Source organism: Physella acuta, unplaced genomic scaffold (genome assembly GCF_028476545.2).
Source record: "Physella acuta isolate Inbredline_101_S28 unplaced genomic scaffold, ASM2847654v3 ptg000236l, whole genome shotgun sequence".
NCBI lineage: Eukaryota > Metazoa > Mollusca > Gastropoda > Physidae > Physella > Physella acuta.
Genome location: NW_026731755.1, coordinates 252,544 through 272,500, shown reverse-complemented (window position 1 = coordinate 272,500; position 19,957 = coordinate 252,544). Strand labels below are relative to the sequence as shown.

The following is a 19,957-nucleotide window of genomic DNA, read 5'->3' as shown; positions in this document are numbered from 1 at the left end:
ATATATTTCGTATGTTTTAACATATGAGTTTAAATTTTAAAAGTAATTTGTGGTAGATAATATATTTTTTCGTAATTTCTTTTTTTTTTATTTTTAAACTAGGCATCCTTGTTTGGTATTTTCTTCTGTTACCTTCTGATGTTAGGGATGTTGGTCTGGTATTTTGAAGATTTTTACGACTACAGTTTAGTTAAAACTGTGTTAACGATAATCGCAGGTGGAATGTTGCCCAAAGTTTTAGGCATGGCGTTAGGTAAACTTGACAGTGATGCACCGTTACAGAAGACTGAAGACGGGCAAGTAATCAGTGATGTGTGTGTGTTTGTGTGTGTCCATGTGTGTGTGTGTTTATGTGTCAGTGAACGGTTCTGTGTTTATCATAATAAAATATTATGTAATACATAAAAGGTAGCCAATTTTTTCCAGGCTTAATTTTTCAACTAAGCAATTTTTATTTAACTCCTATTTCACTAGGTTCCAACTATTTGTGCAAACACAGATCAAGAAACTTTATGTAAGTTGTTTTTTTTAGTTTAAAGTAGAGACAATTATAACAATTGTATATTTAATTAAAGAAAATATGATTGTTAATATATCTGGTTTAGCGTTTTAATACGTTATTCACAAACATGTTTAGCAAAATATTAAAGCCTATCAACACTTGCTAGTGCACTCGTTTTTCCGTCGTTAATTAAGTGATCTCATCTTAGGTATAGACAGCCTGTCATGGTAACAGCTAACTCTACACCGGTACATCTAAAAGAATGTCTGTCTTAATTCTGTTTTTATCGGCTACACAAGCAAAATAAAACCTTGTAAAAAAGATGTTCACTGGGGCTTATTAAGTTGATATATTAATTACAATTTCAAAGTCATAGGGTTTTTTTTTAGCGAACAACTCCCACCTATTTGTTCACGGTTAAAATAAAAACGTTCACAATATATCCGAATTTGTAGCTTCGGCATGTTGTTTTTTTTTTTTTTGCAGGATTAACTGCTTAGGTCAGTTTTAAGTGGAGTATACATAATATATATATATATTTTTATATATATATATATATATATATATATATATATATATATATATATATATATATATATATATATATATGTATATATATATAAATAAATATATATATATATATAAATATAAATATAAATATATATATATATATATATATATATATATATATATATATATATATATATATATATATATATATATATATATATATTTATATTTATATTTATATTTATATATATATATATATATATATTTATATATATATATTTATATTGTATTTGTTTGTTTGTCTGTTCCGTTCAATAAGGGCATCTACACTAGATGTAGAATTGAAATATACGGATTGATGTAAAAAAACGTTATTTGTCCTACAAATACTAAACATACTTACTAATTTTTGCCCATCCCCCATTCCCCCCCCTTTAATTTTGAATATATATATATATATATATATATATATATATATATGTGTGTGTGTGTGTTTGTGTGAGTGTGTGTACTTTGAATCATACTGAATAACTTAATGGAATCTAACAATGTTTTGCTATTGATAGTCCGAGAAATGTAAACAGCACTTCTGGGAGCCTAGCTCGTGAAAACGTTACTATACAAGCTAGCAAAGACATTTACTCCTGGAATTGACAGCGGCGTTGGGATTGGTGATGACGGCAAAGATTTTAATTGAATAGAATCCAACGATTTTACTGCTCTGGTTTTTTGTGATCAGGTACGGCTAGAGATTCATTAAACAGGAGGTAGAGAGTGCTGTGAAATCTATTTTTGAAAATGACGTATTTAGAAAATGGGGGGATCATCTTCATTACAAGATCAAAAATTTATCCCCGCGTATATATAGATTGGCGCAGTACTCAAAGTGGAGAAAGTTGCTAATTATTTAACCAGGAGCATTTTTATTTAATTATGCACCTTATCACTATTATCAGGGCACTGATTATTAAGAAAAGATATATTTCTCTTGTTCGCTTACTTTCTCACGATTTTTATGTAAATTTGACTAATTATCCATTCCCAATAGCTTAGTACGATTTATTTTTCAACAATTTATGGAAATAATCATTAAATGTAATTATCTTTGTCAAATATAACTATTTAAAACACGTCATTACTTTTATTTATGCCTAAAGTGTATAGGTAGCTGTATTGAACGTTATTTGATTATCATGTGTAAATACATATATTTATTATTATCTTAAAATTAAATAAGACCTATAAAAAAATACAAGCTCTACATAGTATTTTACATTCTGCTAAAAATCATTAGTTTGAATTCACTCCTAATTGTGTTTTATTTCGCAACCTGAACGTGTTGGCAGCTTTATTAATATTATAGCATAATCTACTTAACAAACAGACACTCTAGGTCATTTTGTTCTCCTTATATGGTTTAAACATTTTTTAAATTTCGATTTGACCGAAGAGAAAGGTAGAAAAATGTATCACATATTAAACTTTTTTTTAAATTTTGAAATCAAGGATTTCGAATTTTTGTTAAATGATACAAAGGCGAACTATGATTAGACCTTCTAGTAAAGATATATTATATCAAGTTAAGCTATATAGATTGTTTTTTTTATAAACTTTACTAGCAGGCAATTCTATCCAGTAAATTTAGCACTTCTAATAGCAATGTACATAATAAAGTTAAACATTAATTAGACGTCAATTGTTGAACTGCATCTTTTACCCTTTTCTCTAAACAAAGGTATAAAACTGACAAATTTTAATAAATTGATCAAAAAGAAAATGAATGCATTGACAGTGTTAAATAGAATTAGTGATAAAAATGTACACTTCGTTTCGAACAGTTAATTTTATTTTACGTAATATTAACAATACATTGTTGGCTCTAGTACTACAATAATTTTGTAAATATTAACTATTTCAACGGGAGAGAATAATATGACAATTTGGAAAATGAGTTAGATTAAGTTATCTTCCGTGAAAACAAAACGTACATTCATATTTATATTTATATTTTAAAATAAAACAATAATAAAAACATTTAAAGAACCAAATAATTAAAAAAACTAATACTAATTTAATAACTCTCTGTGTAAGATATAAAATGAGAATTTAATGATTTGAATAAAAATAGAAAGTTTGTTTTAATTTATTTTATTTTTTGTTTTATGAGCTTGATTACTTGAAGGAATTTTTTTTATTCAATTTTATTTTGTCAAAGAGAATACTGAAAACTTAAGCGCATATCTTGTATCCTAAAATTTTGAAAAACAAATAAAAATATATACTCTCTTCATTTATGTTTCTTTTTTATTAAGTCAACACTTCAGACCACTAAACAAATTGATATTATTTATATATTGTTGTCAATTTAAGCGAGACTATATATTCTCCTTCATCAAAGAAAGCATACAATCTTTCTAAAGCTTGCGATTGTTTACCTGTTATTTGTGGCTGCGGCAGTACATATTTTCCATGTCCGCAAACAACTTTAGCAACAAATGACCAGCAGCAATTCAACAGGCTCCATGGGTTATTGTGGTCGGTAAATATAATACATGACTAGCTACCCATACGTACCGAGTTCAAATCCTGGGCTCGAGTCGTTGGAATGTCTGCTGAGTACGTAACTCACGTTAGGGAAAGTTAAGAATTCTTGGTATTGTGCTGACCACACTATCCTTTCGTATGATGAGGTCAGTGAAACAGATGAATTCTACCTCATCTGCATAATTTGACATTAACTTCATAAGAGTAGCTTTACTTTATTTACTTATTTTATAACTGGGGACAGCCACTCTTCTATGAGAGACAACTCAAAAATTAAAACAACTGCTGCCTTGTAGTTTGTTCTTGGTTGAACAAAGGCTATGGAAGTAAATGGCGCATAACCAGTTGACATGTATCCTTACTTGTGATGGAGGCGTGGTCGAGTCGGCAAAAGCTAATGGTTGATAAATTCGAAAAAGTTTCGAGTTCAAACCCTCTGGCAGATAAATCTCGATCCCTCCCAACACTAAAATTGAGAACGAAGAAGAAGAAGACTATTATCACACCCATGTATAAAACTAACAGTTCAACATTAACTGAAAACAAGCACAATTTATCACCAAGATCTACTGTAATACATTTTTTTCTACTGCCTTTTTTTTTAAATTTATTTAGGTACTTTTATGAACATTGATTTCTGCACAACAGCACAGAAAACATATTGAAATACCTTTAGAATGTATTTTTAGAACATTCATTTTAAAATGTCTTCATTTTTATTTACATTTAATAATTTCCAACTGAGATTTTCACTCAAGGCAAATCATCACCTCGGCTAATTGACATGGTTGACTCCATTGGCACCTATCTACTCCGGTTGATAATATTCACGGTGACAGACGAAGGAGATGCCCCATCGCAAGTGGTATTGTAATTAGCTCATTTGCTGGAATCTTCTTTATCACGAGTGTTTTACACTAACATGCAAATGTTGCTTTTTTTAAATTCTGAATCTCGAGTTTTATAGATCTGAATTTAATGGCTATGTATATTCAGCTATGGGACGGAGTAGTCGAATGGTAGATTATACGACTGCTAACCCGAAAGTCTAGAGTTCGAATCCGGGGTTCAAGAACAAATATCGTCCCTGAGTCCACCCAACTCTGATGGGTACCTAACTCACGTTAGGGAAAATAAAGGCGGCTGTACATAGTGGTGACCGCACTATCCTTTCATATGCCGAGGTCACTGAAACAAGTGCTTGCCCCATGGACCGTCATGTTTGAAGGGGTACTTTACTTTACTTTAAGTATTCTGCTATGAGTTCGTTACAGTGTTATTGTTCCAAACATGCGGACATAGAAACAAGATTTTCTGTTAAGACATTAATGAGTACCCCAATCTCTAAAGGGTACTTGACACACGTAAGGGAAATTAAAGGCGTTTTAATTTCGTGTTCTACACATTATCACAATATATGCCAAAGGTCACCAAAAAAAGGTGAACTCTACTTCACCTGCTCCTGGGACCGTCAAGATCAAATTTGTACTTTACTTAATATCTAAACTCTAAGTCCACCTACAAATCCCACATGGACAAAGCATCAGTTCTCAAAATACACGTGGTCAAAGCACTTGGGACATTATTTATAGAATCTATGTTTTTTATAACCAGTTTACTTTTTGTATTAATTTATTTTGTTTGCAGATTACATTATTTATTTAAAATATGTTGTGATTGGAATAAGTAATGTTTCCAATATAAATTTTAGTTATATCGGACTTTAATTATAGAATCTATTGTAAATTTACTTTAAACAGAATATAGATTGCTTTTTAAACAGCCTAATTTATAAATGTATTTTGTTAATATGAATAAGCGAGAATTCGATCTTTACGCTATTTAGTACATTACGCTATTATATTATAATGTAAAAATAGCAGCGAATTGTTTTTAAAACGAGGCTGCGCGCGTGATACCTCTCGCTGGCCCGCGCGCTGAACTGCTACACGTCAAGTAGGTCATTACGTCAAGTAGGTCATGACGTGGAGGCTGGCTTTCCAGGAAAATCGGGAAAACGGAAAACTACGTTGTACCAGCATCTTTCTTTCATTCGGGCGGAGGATTACGTGGCGTGTAGTTGAAGTTATATTGGAGTGTATTTGCCATTTCTTATGTTACTTGGTACAATATTGAGTCGTGTATTTTTAATGGTAAGCTGGTATATAACATTATGTAAGCTTATGTATATGTATACATAGTTGTATATAGTTGCATATATATATATATATATATATATATATATATATATATATATATATATATATATATATATATATATATATATATATATATGTATATACATGTATAAATATAAATATATATATATATATATATATATATATATATATATATATATATATATATATATAAATATATATATATATATATATACATGTATAAATATATATATATATATAAATATATATATATATATATATATATATATATATATATATATATATATATATATATATATTTATATATATAGATTATACATACACAAAATATATATGTATGCTGAAAATAATAGAATAATACTGTAGTCTATAATTTTGTTATCAGTAATCAAATAGCATTGTAGTGTAAGTTATACGATGTCGTGAGTAATTCTGCATTTTCTAGGAAAATGCGAAGCATAAATACGTAAGTACGACAGTTTTTTTCTTAGGCTGCAAGGCTGTTTCAATGATTTCATGGCTACAATGAAGGCTTGGACTATGTTTACAAGTTTGGCTGTGTTGTTGCTGGTATGTGCTAGTGTTACAGCCCAAGATGAGCTCAACACCAACTGTACCTTAACCCCTGTCATCACGGATCAGCTGAAGACGAAACTCTTTGAGTACTTTGATAAATCGTCTGAGACCAAATTGCTAGAATATAAGTTGGTATTTGACAACTACACGAACAATCAGAAATGCAAGGATTCGGCTACTTGGAGGTGAGATAATGTGAATGAATCGAAAATTGTAATATATATATATATATATATATATATATATATATATATATATATATATATATATATATATATATATATATATATATATATATATATATATATATATAATACATACACATTTATATATATTTAAATTTTTTATAAGTATTTATATATATATATATATATATATATATATATATATATATATATATATATATATATATATATATATATTTGTGAGATAATGACCAGGAAAGTATATATTATATTTATATACACTGTTATTATTCAGCACAACCCAACTGAAACCTCTTAAAATAAGGATCATTTTTTCTATCGAAAAATTGCTTTAGTTCAAATCAGTTAGAAATAAAGCTGGTTCAGCCAGGGGCGTAGCAAGGGGCGGGGGTGCGGACCGCACAGGGTGACACCATTTAGGGACGGGTGACACCAAGGCAAAAAATAGAAAGAATATATACAGAAAAATGATAAGTCCACCAAAAATGGTTAATTAGATAATAAATAGTCCTTTAAGAACAGATTTGATAAATCCCGACAATGGTGCAATGGGGGGGGGAGGGGAGTAACACCATTACGTAAACCTGGTATTGATAGAGAATATATATATATATATATATATATATATATATATATATATATATATATATATATATATATATATATATGTGCATATATATATATATATATATATATATATTATATTATATATATATATATATATTGTGACGTGGCCTAGACGTTCATAGCGAAAGCGTGTAGGCACGGAGGGGTTGGGTGTGAGAGTCGCCTCCCCTGAGAAGTGTGTGAACTGTGTGTGTCAGCGGTGTGTGGTGTAGAGCGAGTGAAGTAGGGAATGTTTTTGTGTACCATGTTCAGTGTTCCCCTGTAGAAGTTGAAAATTATATTGGATCATTACATTTGAACTGTGTTTTAAATTGTGTTATACCTTGTTCCACTATGAAATGGAAAGCTAACCATAACAAGTGGGGGCTCGTCCGGGATTTGAACACAACAAGATTTTTGAGAAGTTTTACCCCTAGACAAAAAGGAAAATATCCAGTATCAACAGCAGCGTTAGAGCCGACATGAAAATATCGAATGTCAACAGCAGCGTCACAACCGACTTGAAAATGTCTAGTATCAACAGCAGCGTCACAACCGACTAGAAACTTGCTAGTATTAACGGCATCGTTACAGCCGACTAGAAAACATCTAGTATTAACGGCATCGTTACAGCCGACTGGGAAGTGTCTAGTATCAACGGCAGCGTCACAACCGACCAGAAAAGACGTAGTATCAACAGCCACAAAACTTGTGAACAGTGCTGCAGACATCATGGCCATAAATAATGAGATGCAAAATACAGTGATAAAGCTAGGAGAGAAGTTGAGAGAACTTGCTAGCTACAAAGTGGACTACATTAGCATAGCAAGTAAGTTATCAAATTTTAGAGCTACAATATTAGCATCTCAGTCCTTGAGCACAGCAGAAGCAAATCATTGCGTCGCCACCAACATGAAAGCTTTAGCTACTGTCCCACTTGCAGAAGACCTAGTCAACCAGACACGCAATCTAGGCAACAAGTGAACAGAGTGGAGAACGAGGTCAAGGGCAGCTGAGCAGAAGGTAACTTTATTCCAGAATCAAGTTCATAGTCTTTTTACAAGCTTTTATTTAACTCACTTCCTCTGTCTGTCGTAAGTCGTCAGTCGTCAGTCTAGACGGAAACGCAGGAGTGAAAATTCGGACAGTTCTACTTGACCGACACGATTCACAGTTGGCACGTGGGTCAAGACATGAAGACAATGCAATCTGAAACTAAATTTGACTTAATTGGATGCCTAATTGATTTTTTATGAATTAATTAAAATTTGGACCGAATTAGTAGGCATGTCTAGCCAACCACACCACACGCGTCATCAATAGCTGCGCCATCACGACCACGTAATGGCTGCGTTCAAAAACCATTGCGCGCCTACTGAACGTGATATTCAGTAGGCGCGCAATGGTTTTTAGTCATGTAACTCTATTGTAGATAAAACATGTAAAGTACTGGAAAAAAAATTCATAAAAAACGTTTTAATAACAAGCTTTTATGTAATGATGCACTAAAAAGTAGAAAATAAATTATAGACTACTATTTAAATAACTATAAAGAAAAGCGTGGGTGTCTTCCTTAACATTAGTAAAGGTATCCAATAGATACTAAAGTGACCCACGCTTTTCTTTATAGTTATTTAAATAGTAGTCTATAATTTATTTTCTACTTTTTAGTGCATCATTACATAAAAGCTTGTTATTAAAACGTTTTTTATGAATTTTTTTTTAAAGATACTAATGAGACTTTAATCATAGTTAAAGACTGTGATGTCAAGATAGCAGGATCGAAACAAAAATGTTTGGACTCCAGAGCCAGAGCTGAGCAGAAGAGCCAGAGCCAACGTCAGAGCCAGAGCCAGTGCCAGAGCCAGAGCCAGTGCCAGAGCCAGTGCCAGAGCCAGTGCCAGAGCCAGTGCCAGAGCCAGTGCCAGAGCCAGTGCCAGAGCCAAAGTCAGAGCCCGTGCCAGAGCCCGTGCCAGAGCCCGTGCCAGAGCGCGTGCCAGAGCCAAAACAGAGCCAGAGCCAAAACCAGAGCCAGAGCCAGAGCCGGAGCCAAAACCAGAGCCAAAGCCAAAACCAGAGCCAAAGCCAGAGCCAAAACCAAAGCCAGAGCGAGAGCCAAAGCCAGAGCGAGATCCAGATCGACATCCAGAGCCAGAATACTGTACCAAAATTAGAGTGCGGACGAACTTGTGTTATCTGAATAGCTTCTAGTTTTCATTGTCATCATTGACTAGATTTATTTCAACATATCTAACTTCATAAAACGAAAGGAAAGTAACATTGTTCTGATGTATTGTAATTCAATTCAAATGCTTTATTGATGACAAATGTTTTTTAAAAACCTTGTTGACTTATAGACTAGACGTATAAAGCTATAAGTAGTTAATTCATGCGTACGTCCAACATTTTATTGTAGAGATATAATTTTTTACTCGCCATCATTTATTTATAGGGAGATTTAAAGCATGTAAAAGGTCAGATAAATATTTTGTTAAAATTTTTACTGTACATGTTAAGTAGTTGTGCAGGATAGACCTTAGAAATGCTGTTTAATTTAAGGAAAAATAAGAAACCTCTTTTTTTTAGGGGGGAGGTGTGACGTGGCCTAGACGTTCATAGCGAAAGCGTGTAGGTACGGAGGGGTTGGGTGTGAGAGTCGCCTTCCCTGAGAAGTGTGTGAACTGTGTGTGTCAGCGGTGTGTGGTGTAGAGCGAGTGAAGTAGGGAATGTTTTTGTGTACCATGTTCAGTGTTCCCCTGTAGAAGTTGAAAATTATATTGGATCATTACATTTGAACTGTGTTTTAAATTGTGTTATACCTTGTTCCACTATGAAATGGAAAGCTAACCATAACAATATATATATATATATATATATATATATATATATATATATATATATATATATATATATATATATATTATACATCCATGGTTTCTATTATTGCAAGCCTATGCCTACAGTAATCACAGAGTTTAGAAGCCTACAAAAACATCCAAGCCAATAAAATAGGGTAGTACACAATGCGACAGCTTGTTGTGTTATTGATTTTATAAACGGTGATCGACAAGTTAAAAAAAAAATTAGCCTTTTGTGCTCTTAAGAAAGTTAGTCGAGGAAAAAAAAAATAAGCCAAGTATTCCTCCGCTGAATGGCTTATACAATTTACAAAAAAATATCATTCCTCACCTCGTCACCATGCAGAAAATATATTTCGTATTTAAATATAGTTTTATTGGAAGCTTTTGAAAACAAATCAACCAGTTTTTCCTGTATGCGTTAGGAGGCACATATTTGCATGTACCTGTTAGTATATTAATGTGCAATATGGCTTTTAACTTTCTAATATAGAGCGTAAAAGTATTGCAAAGTGCAATAAGTCGGAATCAAATATTTTTGGGCTACATTCTGTCGGAAAACTCCAGTTATGCAATCTCTAAAAGTGTGTGTCCGTCAGTATGTGTGTTTGTGTATCAACACGATGACTTATGTAGTTAGGTGGATGCAATATTATATACAAATATAAGATCCTATATAACGGTTTCGATCAACTTTTCAAGGATTTCAAAAGTTTTCTTTAAAAAATTTAATATATTGATAGTTTACATTATTTTTTATGTATCTAATTTTTATAAAGCAATATTACTTTAGAATTTTTAGCCTCTATCTATTTAAACTACTGACATAAATGAAACAATAATGTATCATTTATATTTAAAAACATTTTTAAAATACTTTAAGACTTTAAAAATGTTAATTCAATAGTATTGCAAAACAATAAACAATTGCTCTCAATATTAACATAAAGTACAAAATAGTTCTTTATATAGGAAATATAGTTAACTCCTTAAAAATTAATTAAACATCAAACTAATTGTCATCCGGTCTTGACCCCAGTACCATGTTTAAAATAAATTGGTCCGGCAGAAGTGGTAGAAGTTTCGCTCGTAGTTTTGAATCATGTCGGACAAAGCCAAACGAAAGAAAGGCAGAAAAAAAAAATTCAAAAGCAGTTAAAACTATGTTCAACATTTTACATTAAAAATAAATAGATAAAAAAATACCGTGTAGTTTTCAAGTCTAAAAACAAATTTTCAAGAAACTTAAATCAATACACTAAAAACTTTTAAATTAAAATTTTCATTAAAAATTCATATTATTTTTTTTTATTTAACACGTAGGTGGTTTCGTGCACAAGAATTTGGATCTGTATATTTTTTCTTCTTCAATGAAGATTTTTGGGCTAACAGAATCAAATTTAAAAGCATCAGCGATTCTGTTGAAATAAAATTTCAAACCATTCCTGCTAAATGTCTTGGGAACTTAACGTGTAGAGAGCAGCAGTCTTTGATCAGAAACGCTTTAATTTCAGGTACACTTCTGTTCATTATTGAAATCAATAATATTCATTTTTATAATTAATCCATACGCAGGCTTACTTGTTATATATGTATTTTTGAATATACACACATACAGGCGCACGTACATACGCCTACACCTACACCTACACCTACACCTACACCTACACCTACACCTACACCTACACCTACACCTACACCTACACCTACACCTACACCTACACCTACTCCTACAACTACACCTACACCTACACCTACACCTACACCTACACCTACAACTACATCCACATCCACATCCACATCCACATCTACATCTACATCTACATCTACATCATATCTGTATCTGTAAAAAGTCTTATTCTCTTCATTCTTTCGAATTTTGACTATTTTTTGTGACCGGAGGTTGTTCTTTACTCCTTTTCCGCTTAAAAAAATGACACATGACACATGACACATGACACATGACACATGACACATAACACATGACACATGACATATGACACATGACACATGACACATGACACTTGACACATGACACATGACACATGACACATGACACATAATACATGTCACATGCACAAATACACCAATCTATATTTACTTTTCTCTAGATTTTAACCTGAAAAAAGAACTTCAACAGAATGATATAGAACTTTCTAAAAACGTAGAGATCTGCCTGAATGAAAATAAGAATGACATGTTTGAACATTATAGGTATCACAACAACGCATGACTAATATTTTACCTTGTTTACTGTAAATCAGTATATTTTATGATTCTGTTCAATTTGCACTGTTAACATTATAGTATATAAGTATGTTATTCAATTATTTCATTCAATAACAATTTCCATGTTATCTTCTTAATTTTGATTTTATTCTATAGGTGTTGCGGCTTCAATCGATGGAATGAATATTATTGCAATGACCAAAGTGTCAATTTTAAAATCGTCTACTTCTGCGTACCCTTCATCATATCTATTTGTATTATGTTGTGTGTTATATATAAACTGTGGCTCAGTTACAGGTTCGTATAGAAAAAAAATATTCTTTAAATTGAATTTTTAATCAGCTATTTCTGTTTGATATTGAAATTGATATTAATTTTTTTAAATAACATGTCACATATATGAATGTTTTTGTCAAATTTAACAGAACAGTCAAATTTGGTATTTATCCAGAAGCCAATACAGTGATAAATGAGTAAGTAACAACTTACATAAATACACAATTATAAACGTGTTGTATTAAACAATATATATATATATATATATATATATATATATATATATATATATATATATATATATATATATATATATATATATATATATATATAATTATATATATATATACTCTATTTCCGATGTTTTAGATCAGCATATTTTAAAATATAACAACATTTATGAATTAAAGATGATAAACTGCAATTGAAATAAGGACGTTTGCCTAAAGAACCTGAAAATTCGAAAATGTAGAATGAGAAAATGCTTACTTTTGTACGTAATGATTGTTGGATAACAAGCTTTAAAGGAATAACGTTTATAAACATTTGAAAAATAAACTAAAATTAAAAGTTAAAAAATTGTTAAATTTAATGCATTTTTTTTTTAATCGACCTCTTGTCCGAGTTAACAGAAAGAATGAAATGAATTACCAATACTTCATTTAAAATTAACTCTTCACAGATGGAAGAAAATCCAAAGTAGACCAGGCGAGAGTGTACATGGATACAAAACTGTATTAGCATCCAAGTTTATGACAATGGAAGGCTCGGCTTGGCTACTGTTCGACTATTACATTCACAAGGTAAGTTTATATAACATTAAACACGCAGACATGTACAAAAGGATAAACAAACAGTTTCGGTACATCAATTTTTTTCTTTCTCAGCTCTTTTTCTTCTGCGCTGGTTATAGCGCTGAACACATATCCTTTTACATGCCGCGGCTGAAACATTTAGCCACATCCGATCCCAAAGTACGTTCTTGGATTTTTTAAAAATTAAGGCCTACAATTTTTAGCACTTTTAAATATTTTATATATAAATACATGAAGTATAATTGTGTACATTTGTTTCTACAGATGCAACAGAAATTATGTTGGAAATTATCTTTTTTTTCCAACGTCGACTCGCCATTATTTGTTACTCTACTATTGGAAAGATTTTTGCTGACTCTTCCTTTTGTAGAGTTAGTTGTCGAAAGTTTATTAGAAAAGGACTATGCTAGGGCCGCCATATTTTTTATAGTTTCTACAATCATCTGCTTGATGCTTGACAGATTTTGCTTTAAGCAAAATGCAGAGTGTTCCTTTCACATATTTACACAAAATAAAATAAAACAGTGCATCATAATCTTCATAATATCTATTTACGCTGTAGTGTTTTACTTTTCCATTTTTTGGTATGTCAAATTAATATTCAAGTTAATTGCTATAGCCTTCGTAGAATTTGAGAAAGCTGATGTTATAATTAGCATTGCACTAGTTGTAGTCATCTACTTGCATGGTGTTTTCGAGACAACTAACTCACAGTTGATAATGTGCCTGAGAGATTTTAAAGTTGCATTAGATGATGTAGTGTGTACTAAAGGAGACGAGCGAACGAAATATTTCACATTTCTACTAGAGTGTGAAGGCGAGTGAATTAAAAAAGATTTTTGTCACTTTAGTCTTACTTGTGATACATTCTGCATTCATTTTATCTGTATATATATTTCTATTTGTATATATATATATATATATATATATATATATATATATATATATATATATATATATATATATATATATATATATATATATATACAATTTATTGGTTACTATTTAGTTGTTTAAGATTTTTTTTCATTGACAGAGATATTTTAAAAAAATAAATATTTCATAAATTAATCATTAAATTTATAATAAGTATATAAATGAGTATATAAATATATATATACATATATATATATATATATATATATATATATATATATATATATATATATATATATATATATATATCGCTGTCTCTCTATTATCTTAAAAATATCACAGTAAAAAATACCAAAGTTCTCAGTCAAAATATTTCCGACTTCATGCAAAATATATTTCACCTAATAGCTCAGATCAGTATATCTATAAAAGACGTTTCATGATGTTGTGTTAAACAGGATCAAGCGAGGACAACCAAGGGCACAAACCTGTCACTTCCGACATGTGTGATATCTCACTTCATGCAACCACAGATCGCTCACGTCTAGTAGTATCGTCAGGCGGATCCGGTATGTTTAAAACATTTTCTGGTAATTAAATATGTGCTGTTTAATTTAATTACATGTAGCATGGAGCAACTTCCATTAATTACGGGTTAAAAAATTAATGGAAGACTATTTTTTTTTTTTACAAAACAATCATTTGATGAATACATCTACGGAAATGACTGACATTAATACTTTCTTCTAATACAATTTTAATTTTCATTAGCGTATATACAGATATATATATATATATATATATATATATATATATATATATATATATATATATATATAATATAAGCGGGCTGTGTCTGTCCTTCCTTCCTTCCGTCCGTCATCGCTATAGATTTTGGGACTATAAAAGTAAACTGCGCACCATGCTGTGCTTTTCAGTGCACCGCAGTGTCTTATTATAAGTGTCAGAGTAGGGTTTGTTTATATAGTGGCATAGAGCTATTTTATAATTTTCACTGTTTGTACAATTTTGCATAAGAGAATATTAAATACACGCACATTGCTAAAACATATTAAAAGGATCAATGTCAAATATCGTTTTCGTTAATATTCCCAGAAAAAGTGGATACATTTTAATAACATAATAACAGTAGGGTAGAAAAATCTAATTAAACTGCTTAGTAATTTTGCCAATGGAGGTAATTCAAAGATAAATTGAACTCACGCTAAAAATGTGAATGCAAAATCTGCAAGACGGAATAATTGTTGGAATAATATAATTAGCAAAATGTGAATGCAAATTATGCAGACGTGTAAGAGTACATTATTGTTGGAATATTATTATTAGCATTGATTGATAAAAGGCTATCTTTTATTTATTTTATTCACTGAATGTACTGTTTACTAATTATAATTTTTAATCACCTATTCTCCATTACTATATTAAGTCATCACGTTCATTAGGTGCGCAATGGTTTTAGTCATGAAACTTTATTGTAAATTTTTACAAGTACTGAAAAAAATGCATGAATTTATAAAGTGCAATATGGTCGGTAAAACACGGATATTCTAAATACTGCCTTTAATTTATTTGCGGAAAAGCTAGGGGTTTTATAACAGAGGCGTAGCAAGAGGGGGGGGTGGAAATCGAAAGTTTGAGGGAGGTGGGAGGGTGTAAATCGAAATTTTCCGCCGGCGCTCGGAAAGGGCGCGATTTTGCGCTACGGGATAGACTGTGAGCAATATGCCTTTATGATTACATTTAAATTGAGTTTATGTTGAGTGTTGTGTTTGTTTTTTCGTTTTTGTTTTTTCTTTGCGTTCGTTTGTGTTGTATTTAGTTTTGTTCTGTTCCCAACTTGGTACATTTAAAAAAGATTTACCGTGTGTTGTGGTTGTGTTGTGGTTGTGGTTGTGGTTGTGTTGTGGTTGTGGTTGTTTTGTGGTTGTGTTGTGGTTGTGGTTGTGTTGTGGTTGTGTTGTGATTGTGTTGTGGTTGTAATGTGGTTGTGTTGTCGTTGTGTTTTGTTTGTGTTTGTGTTTGTGTTGTGTTTTTGTTTGTTTTGTTCTGTTCCAAAGTTGGTATATTTTAAAAAGATTTACCGTGGCGGAGCACGGGATGCAGCTAGTATATATATATATATATATATATATATATATATATATATATATATATATATATATATATATATATATATATATATATATATAGTTATACTCATTTTCCAGATGAACCTGAAAGTATTACAAATATATCTGTCAGTAATAAGCTACCATTATTCTATGACACGGATGGGAATTTATACGTTTGGAAAGAGTTGTTTTACAACTGTTGTCGCCAGTTCTTTGGTAGACGACCGCAGTCATGTTTAAACAAGATCGTAATGGTATGGTCACGTTTATCTTTACAAATTGATGTCAGTAGAATATTCTTCTGTAAACAAACGAATTTTAGTCGTGTGTATGCTTGGTCTAGAATATTACCCAATTGCTATAATCCCCGATAATTAATCCTTCTCGAAATACCACATCGCAACTGCTCCTGTGGGGCTAATGAAGCTCGATATCTGAGGACAGCAACTCTTCTATAATAAACAACTCCAAAATCAAACAACTGCTGCCTTGTATTTTGTTCTTGGTTGCACAAATGCTATGGAAGAAAATTCAAAAATAAAAACAAGCTTTAATCAAAGTCAACGGCCTAAATGGCACGTAACAAGTTGACACGTAATACAAAATTGTGTTTGGAGGGAATCTCTTCCATTATTAAAATTTAAAAACGAAGAAGAAAAGGAAGAAGTAGTGCCCCTGTCCAGTGGCGTAGCGAGGTCGGGTGTCACCCGGTGCGGCACTTAATGGTGTCACCCCCCCCCCCCTCAGAGGCGTAGCGACCCTTACCGGGGACAAACTTTTAAATTTTCGATTTGCACCCCCCCCCCCTCAAACTTTCGATTTTCACCCCCTCAAGTTTTCGATTTGCACCCCCCCCCCCCCCTTTAAACTTTCGATTTGCACCCCCCCTCAAGTTTTTCTCTATATATTTTGATATTTTTAGCCTTGGTGTCACCCCCCCCCTAAATGGTGTCACCCGGTGCGGTCCACACCCCCCGCCCCCCCTCGCTACGCCCCTGCCCCTGTCAATTATTCCCACCACCCTCACCCATAATAATTAACCCACTCCCAGGATTACCTATCAGTATGTCAACAATAATTTTATGATATACAGGCTGAAAGGGCTACCCGATTCTTTGTTCTAGCTCTAGCCCTACTATTAAACTAGTTGTGATTACGTTTAATGTTAGGATAAGATTTATGGTAAGTTTGTAATAGGCAGTGGGTGATATCCTACTCAAATGTTTGTTCGATTTGAAATATTCATGGGAGAAATTCACAATGGGTACTTATCTAGTGGATGGAGTCTGATGAAAATGGTAGGGAGATAATAGGGCTGGTAAGTATGTCACCAACCAGTTATATGGCTCATGCAGGTTTTATTGAGCCGTAGAGCTGGTTGGTGGCCTATTTACCAGCCCTATTGATAACGGTACTGTTTCCATTTAGTTCATATATAATTAATTGTTTTAAGGCTTCTTTTTGTTTTCAAATTTAGGCAACAAAGTGTTGCATTTTGAGCTGCTACCTTCTGATGCTCGGAATGTTGGTCTGGTATTTTGAAGATTTTTACGACTACAGTTTTCTGAAAACAGTGTTTATCATAATCGCTGGCGGAATGCTGCCTAAGGTGCTTGGAATGGTGTTTGGGGCACGTCCTAAGGATGTATCGTTGCAAAATACTGATAACGGGCAAGTACACAAATATTTATTTTTGTATACATTAGTGTTCGTTTGTATGTGTATGTTTAATAATGCCTCGATCAGCCATGAAGGATAGCTAAACTTGGAAACATATTAAAAATTTATTTTGGAAGTGTATTTTTAATTATTTTATTTCTATTTTCAGGTTCCAAATATTTGTTCAAAAAGAAATCGAAGCCATTTATGTAAGATTGTATTTAATTCGTATTAATAAAAAAGTCACCGGCATTTGTTCGATTGAAATATTAATGAAACTTTTAAAACTGTCTTTAATTAAAATAATTTTTACCAAACTTTATAGTCATGTCAACTGACGCTTAAAATTAAATTCTGTGTTTGTTGATTTTCGTTTTATCCATAGAGGTCTGTGAAGACTGGTAGTAATACAATGAATACTCGGGTAATCGTAGGAGATAAAGTTGTAGAATCTGATTAAAGCAGATATATATATATATATATATATATATATATATATATATATATATATATATATATATATATATATATATATATATATATATATATTTATATTCAACTTATCATATTTTTTGCAGAAAATGGCTAATAAGGATGTTCTACTGATTGTTGGGAGAACAGGAAATGGCAAAAGCTCATCATTCAGATCAATCAGGTCAGTTCTTAAAGACGAGACAACAGCACCTGGGACCTCAACAACAGCACCTGGCCCCTCAACAATACTACCTGGCTTAGATTTTGCCACCTACACAGAGGACAATCTTGAACTGATTGATGGCACTGGGATCGGTGATAACGGTGAAGATATGATAGTGAACGCTGAAGATTTAGTCAAATCGATATCAAGAAAATTGACCAACGGTTTTACTGCTCTGGTTTTTGTAGTCAAGTACGGCGTGAGGTTCACTAAACAAGAAGTAGACGCAGTGGAAACTGTCAAATCTATTTTCGGCAATGACGTATTTAAACAATGGGGGATTATCCTCATGACGTATGGAGATAACTTTTACCTTGACCATGATGATGATCCCAATTCTTTTAAAGCATGGTGTCAAGATCAAAATGGAGATTTTAAAAATCTTTTTGATGAATGCAACAAAAGGTGTGTACTATTTAACAACAAGACAAGCGAGTCATCAGTTCTTGAAAGTCAACATAAGATGTTAATGAAACAAGTAGAAGCTGTAAGAAAATTATCAAGTGGCCTCTACACAAGCGCGCATCTTAAGTCTGCTGAGCGGAGTCGAAACTATTGGGCAAGGAAAAACAAGGGGAAAGTTACTTATAATACTTTTAATTGACGGAAAGCGGAAACAAGTGATTTAAATTGTAAAACAAGAAAACAAAGTGATTATATAACACAAATGTTCTCAGTTAAGTAGACGAGGGGTTGCTAGTTTTAGAAAGATTTCTACATTTTAAACATTGTATGTTAACTACAGTTGTTATTTTATTCTTGTTTGCTAAAATATCATCCTGCTTTTGACTCCTTATTTTCGGAAAAGTCAGTTTTCTACGGATCAATCAATAAAACTAATCTCCTCTCTCTCTCTCTCTCTCTCTCTCTCTCTCTCTCTCTCTCTCTCTCTCTCTTTCTCATTATCTCTCGCTCTCTCTCCCTCCCTCTGTCTCTCTTTCTCTCTCTGTCACTCTCTCTAACACACACACTTTATCTTTCAATTAGGCTCTTTTGATTATCTGTAAACATATACAATGGTCAATATCTAGTGGCTAAGAACATCATATAATAAAATTGTAGATAATCTTTTAGCTTTATTTTTTTTCGGGTAACGCAGATAATCTTTTAATGTAGTGTTTTTTTTTAATTTCTTTAATTTTGTTAAAATAAATCATCATCAATAATGTAAATTTACATGTTTTTTTTTTAAAATTGAAAGTTGTTGTACAACTAATAATATGTCGTAGGTTAACGATATTTTATAATTATGTTGCGCCGTTAAGTTCTAAAATTAGAAAAAAAATTGTGA

At 31.9% G+C, this 19,957-nt stretch overlaps 1 protein-coding gene across 1 annotated transcript; it reads left to right on the top strand.

The window, feature by feature from the left end:
• Positions 1-5,625: 5,625 nt before the first annotated feature.
• LOC131938178 (uncharacterized) lies at positions 5,626-19,270 on the top strand. The gene is made up of 14 exons (XM_059296092.1): positions 5,626-5,709; positions 6,228-6,497; positions 11,306-11,496; positions 12,094-12,196; positions 12,368-12,508; positions 12,637-12,684; positions 13,170-13,290; positions 13,375-13,461; positions 13,567-14,119; positions 14,637-14,747; positions 16,407-16,564; positions 17,788-17,981; positions 18,139-18,178; positions 18,548-19,270. Exons 2-14 carry the CDS (start codon positions 6,253-6,255, stop codon positions 19,268-19,270), a joined length of 2,715 nt encoding a protein of 904 aa, XP_059152075.1. The 5' UTR covers positions 5,626-5,709; positions 6,228-6,252.
• The last annotated feature ends 687 nt before the right edge of the window (positions 19,271-19,957 follow it).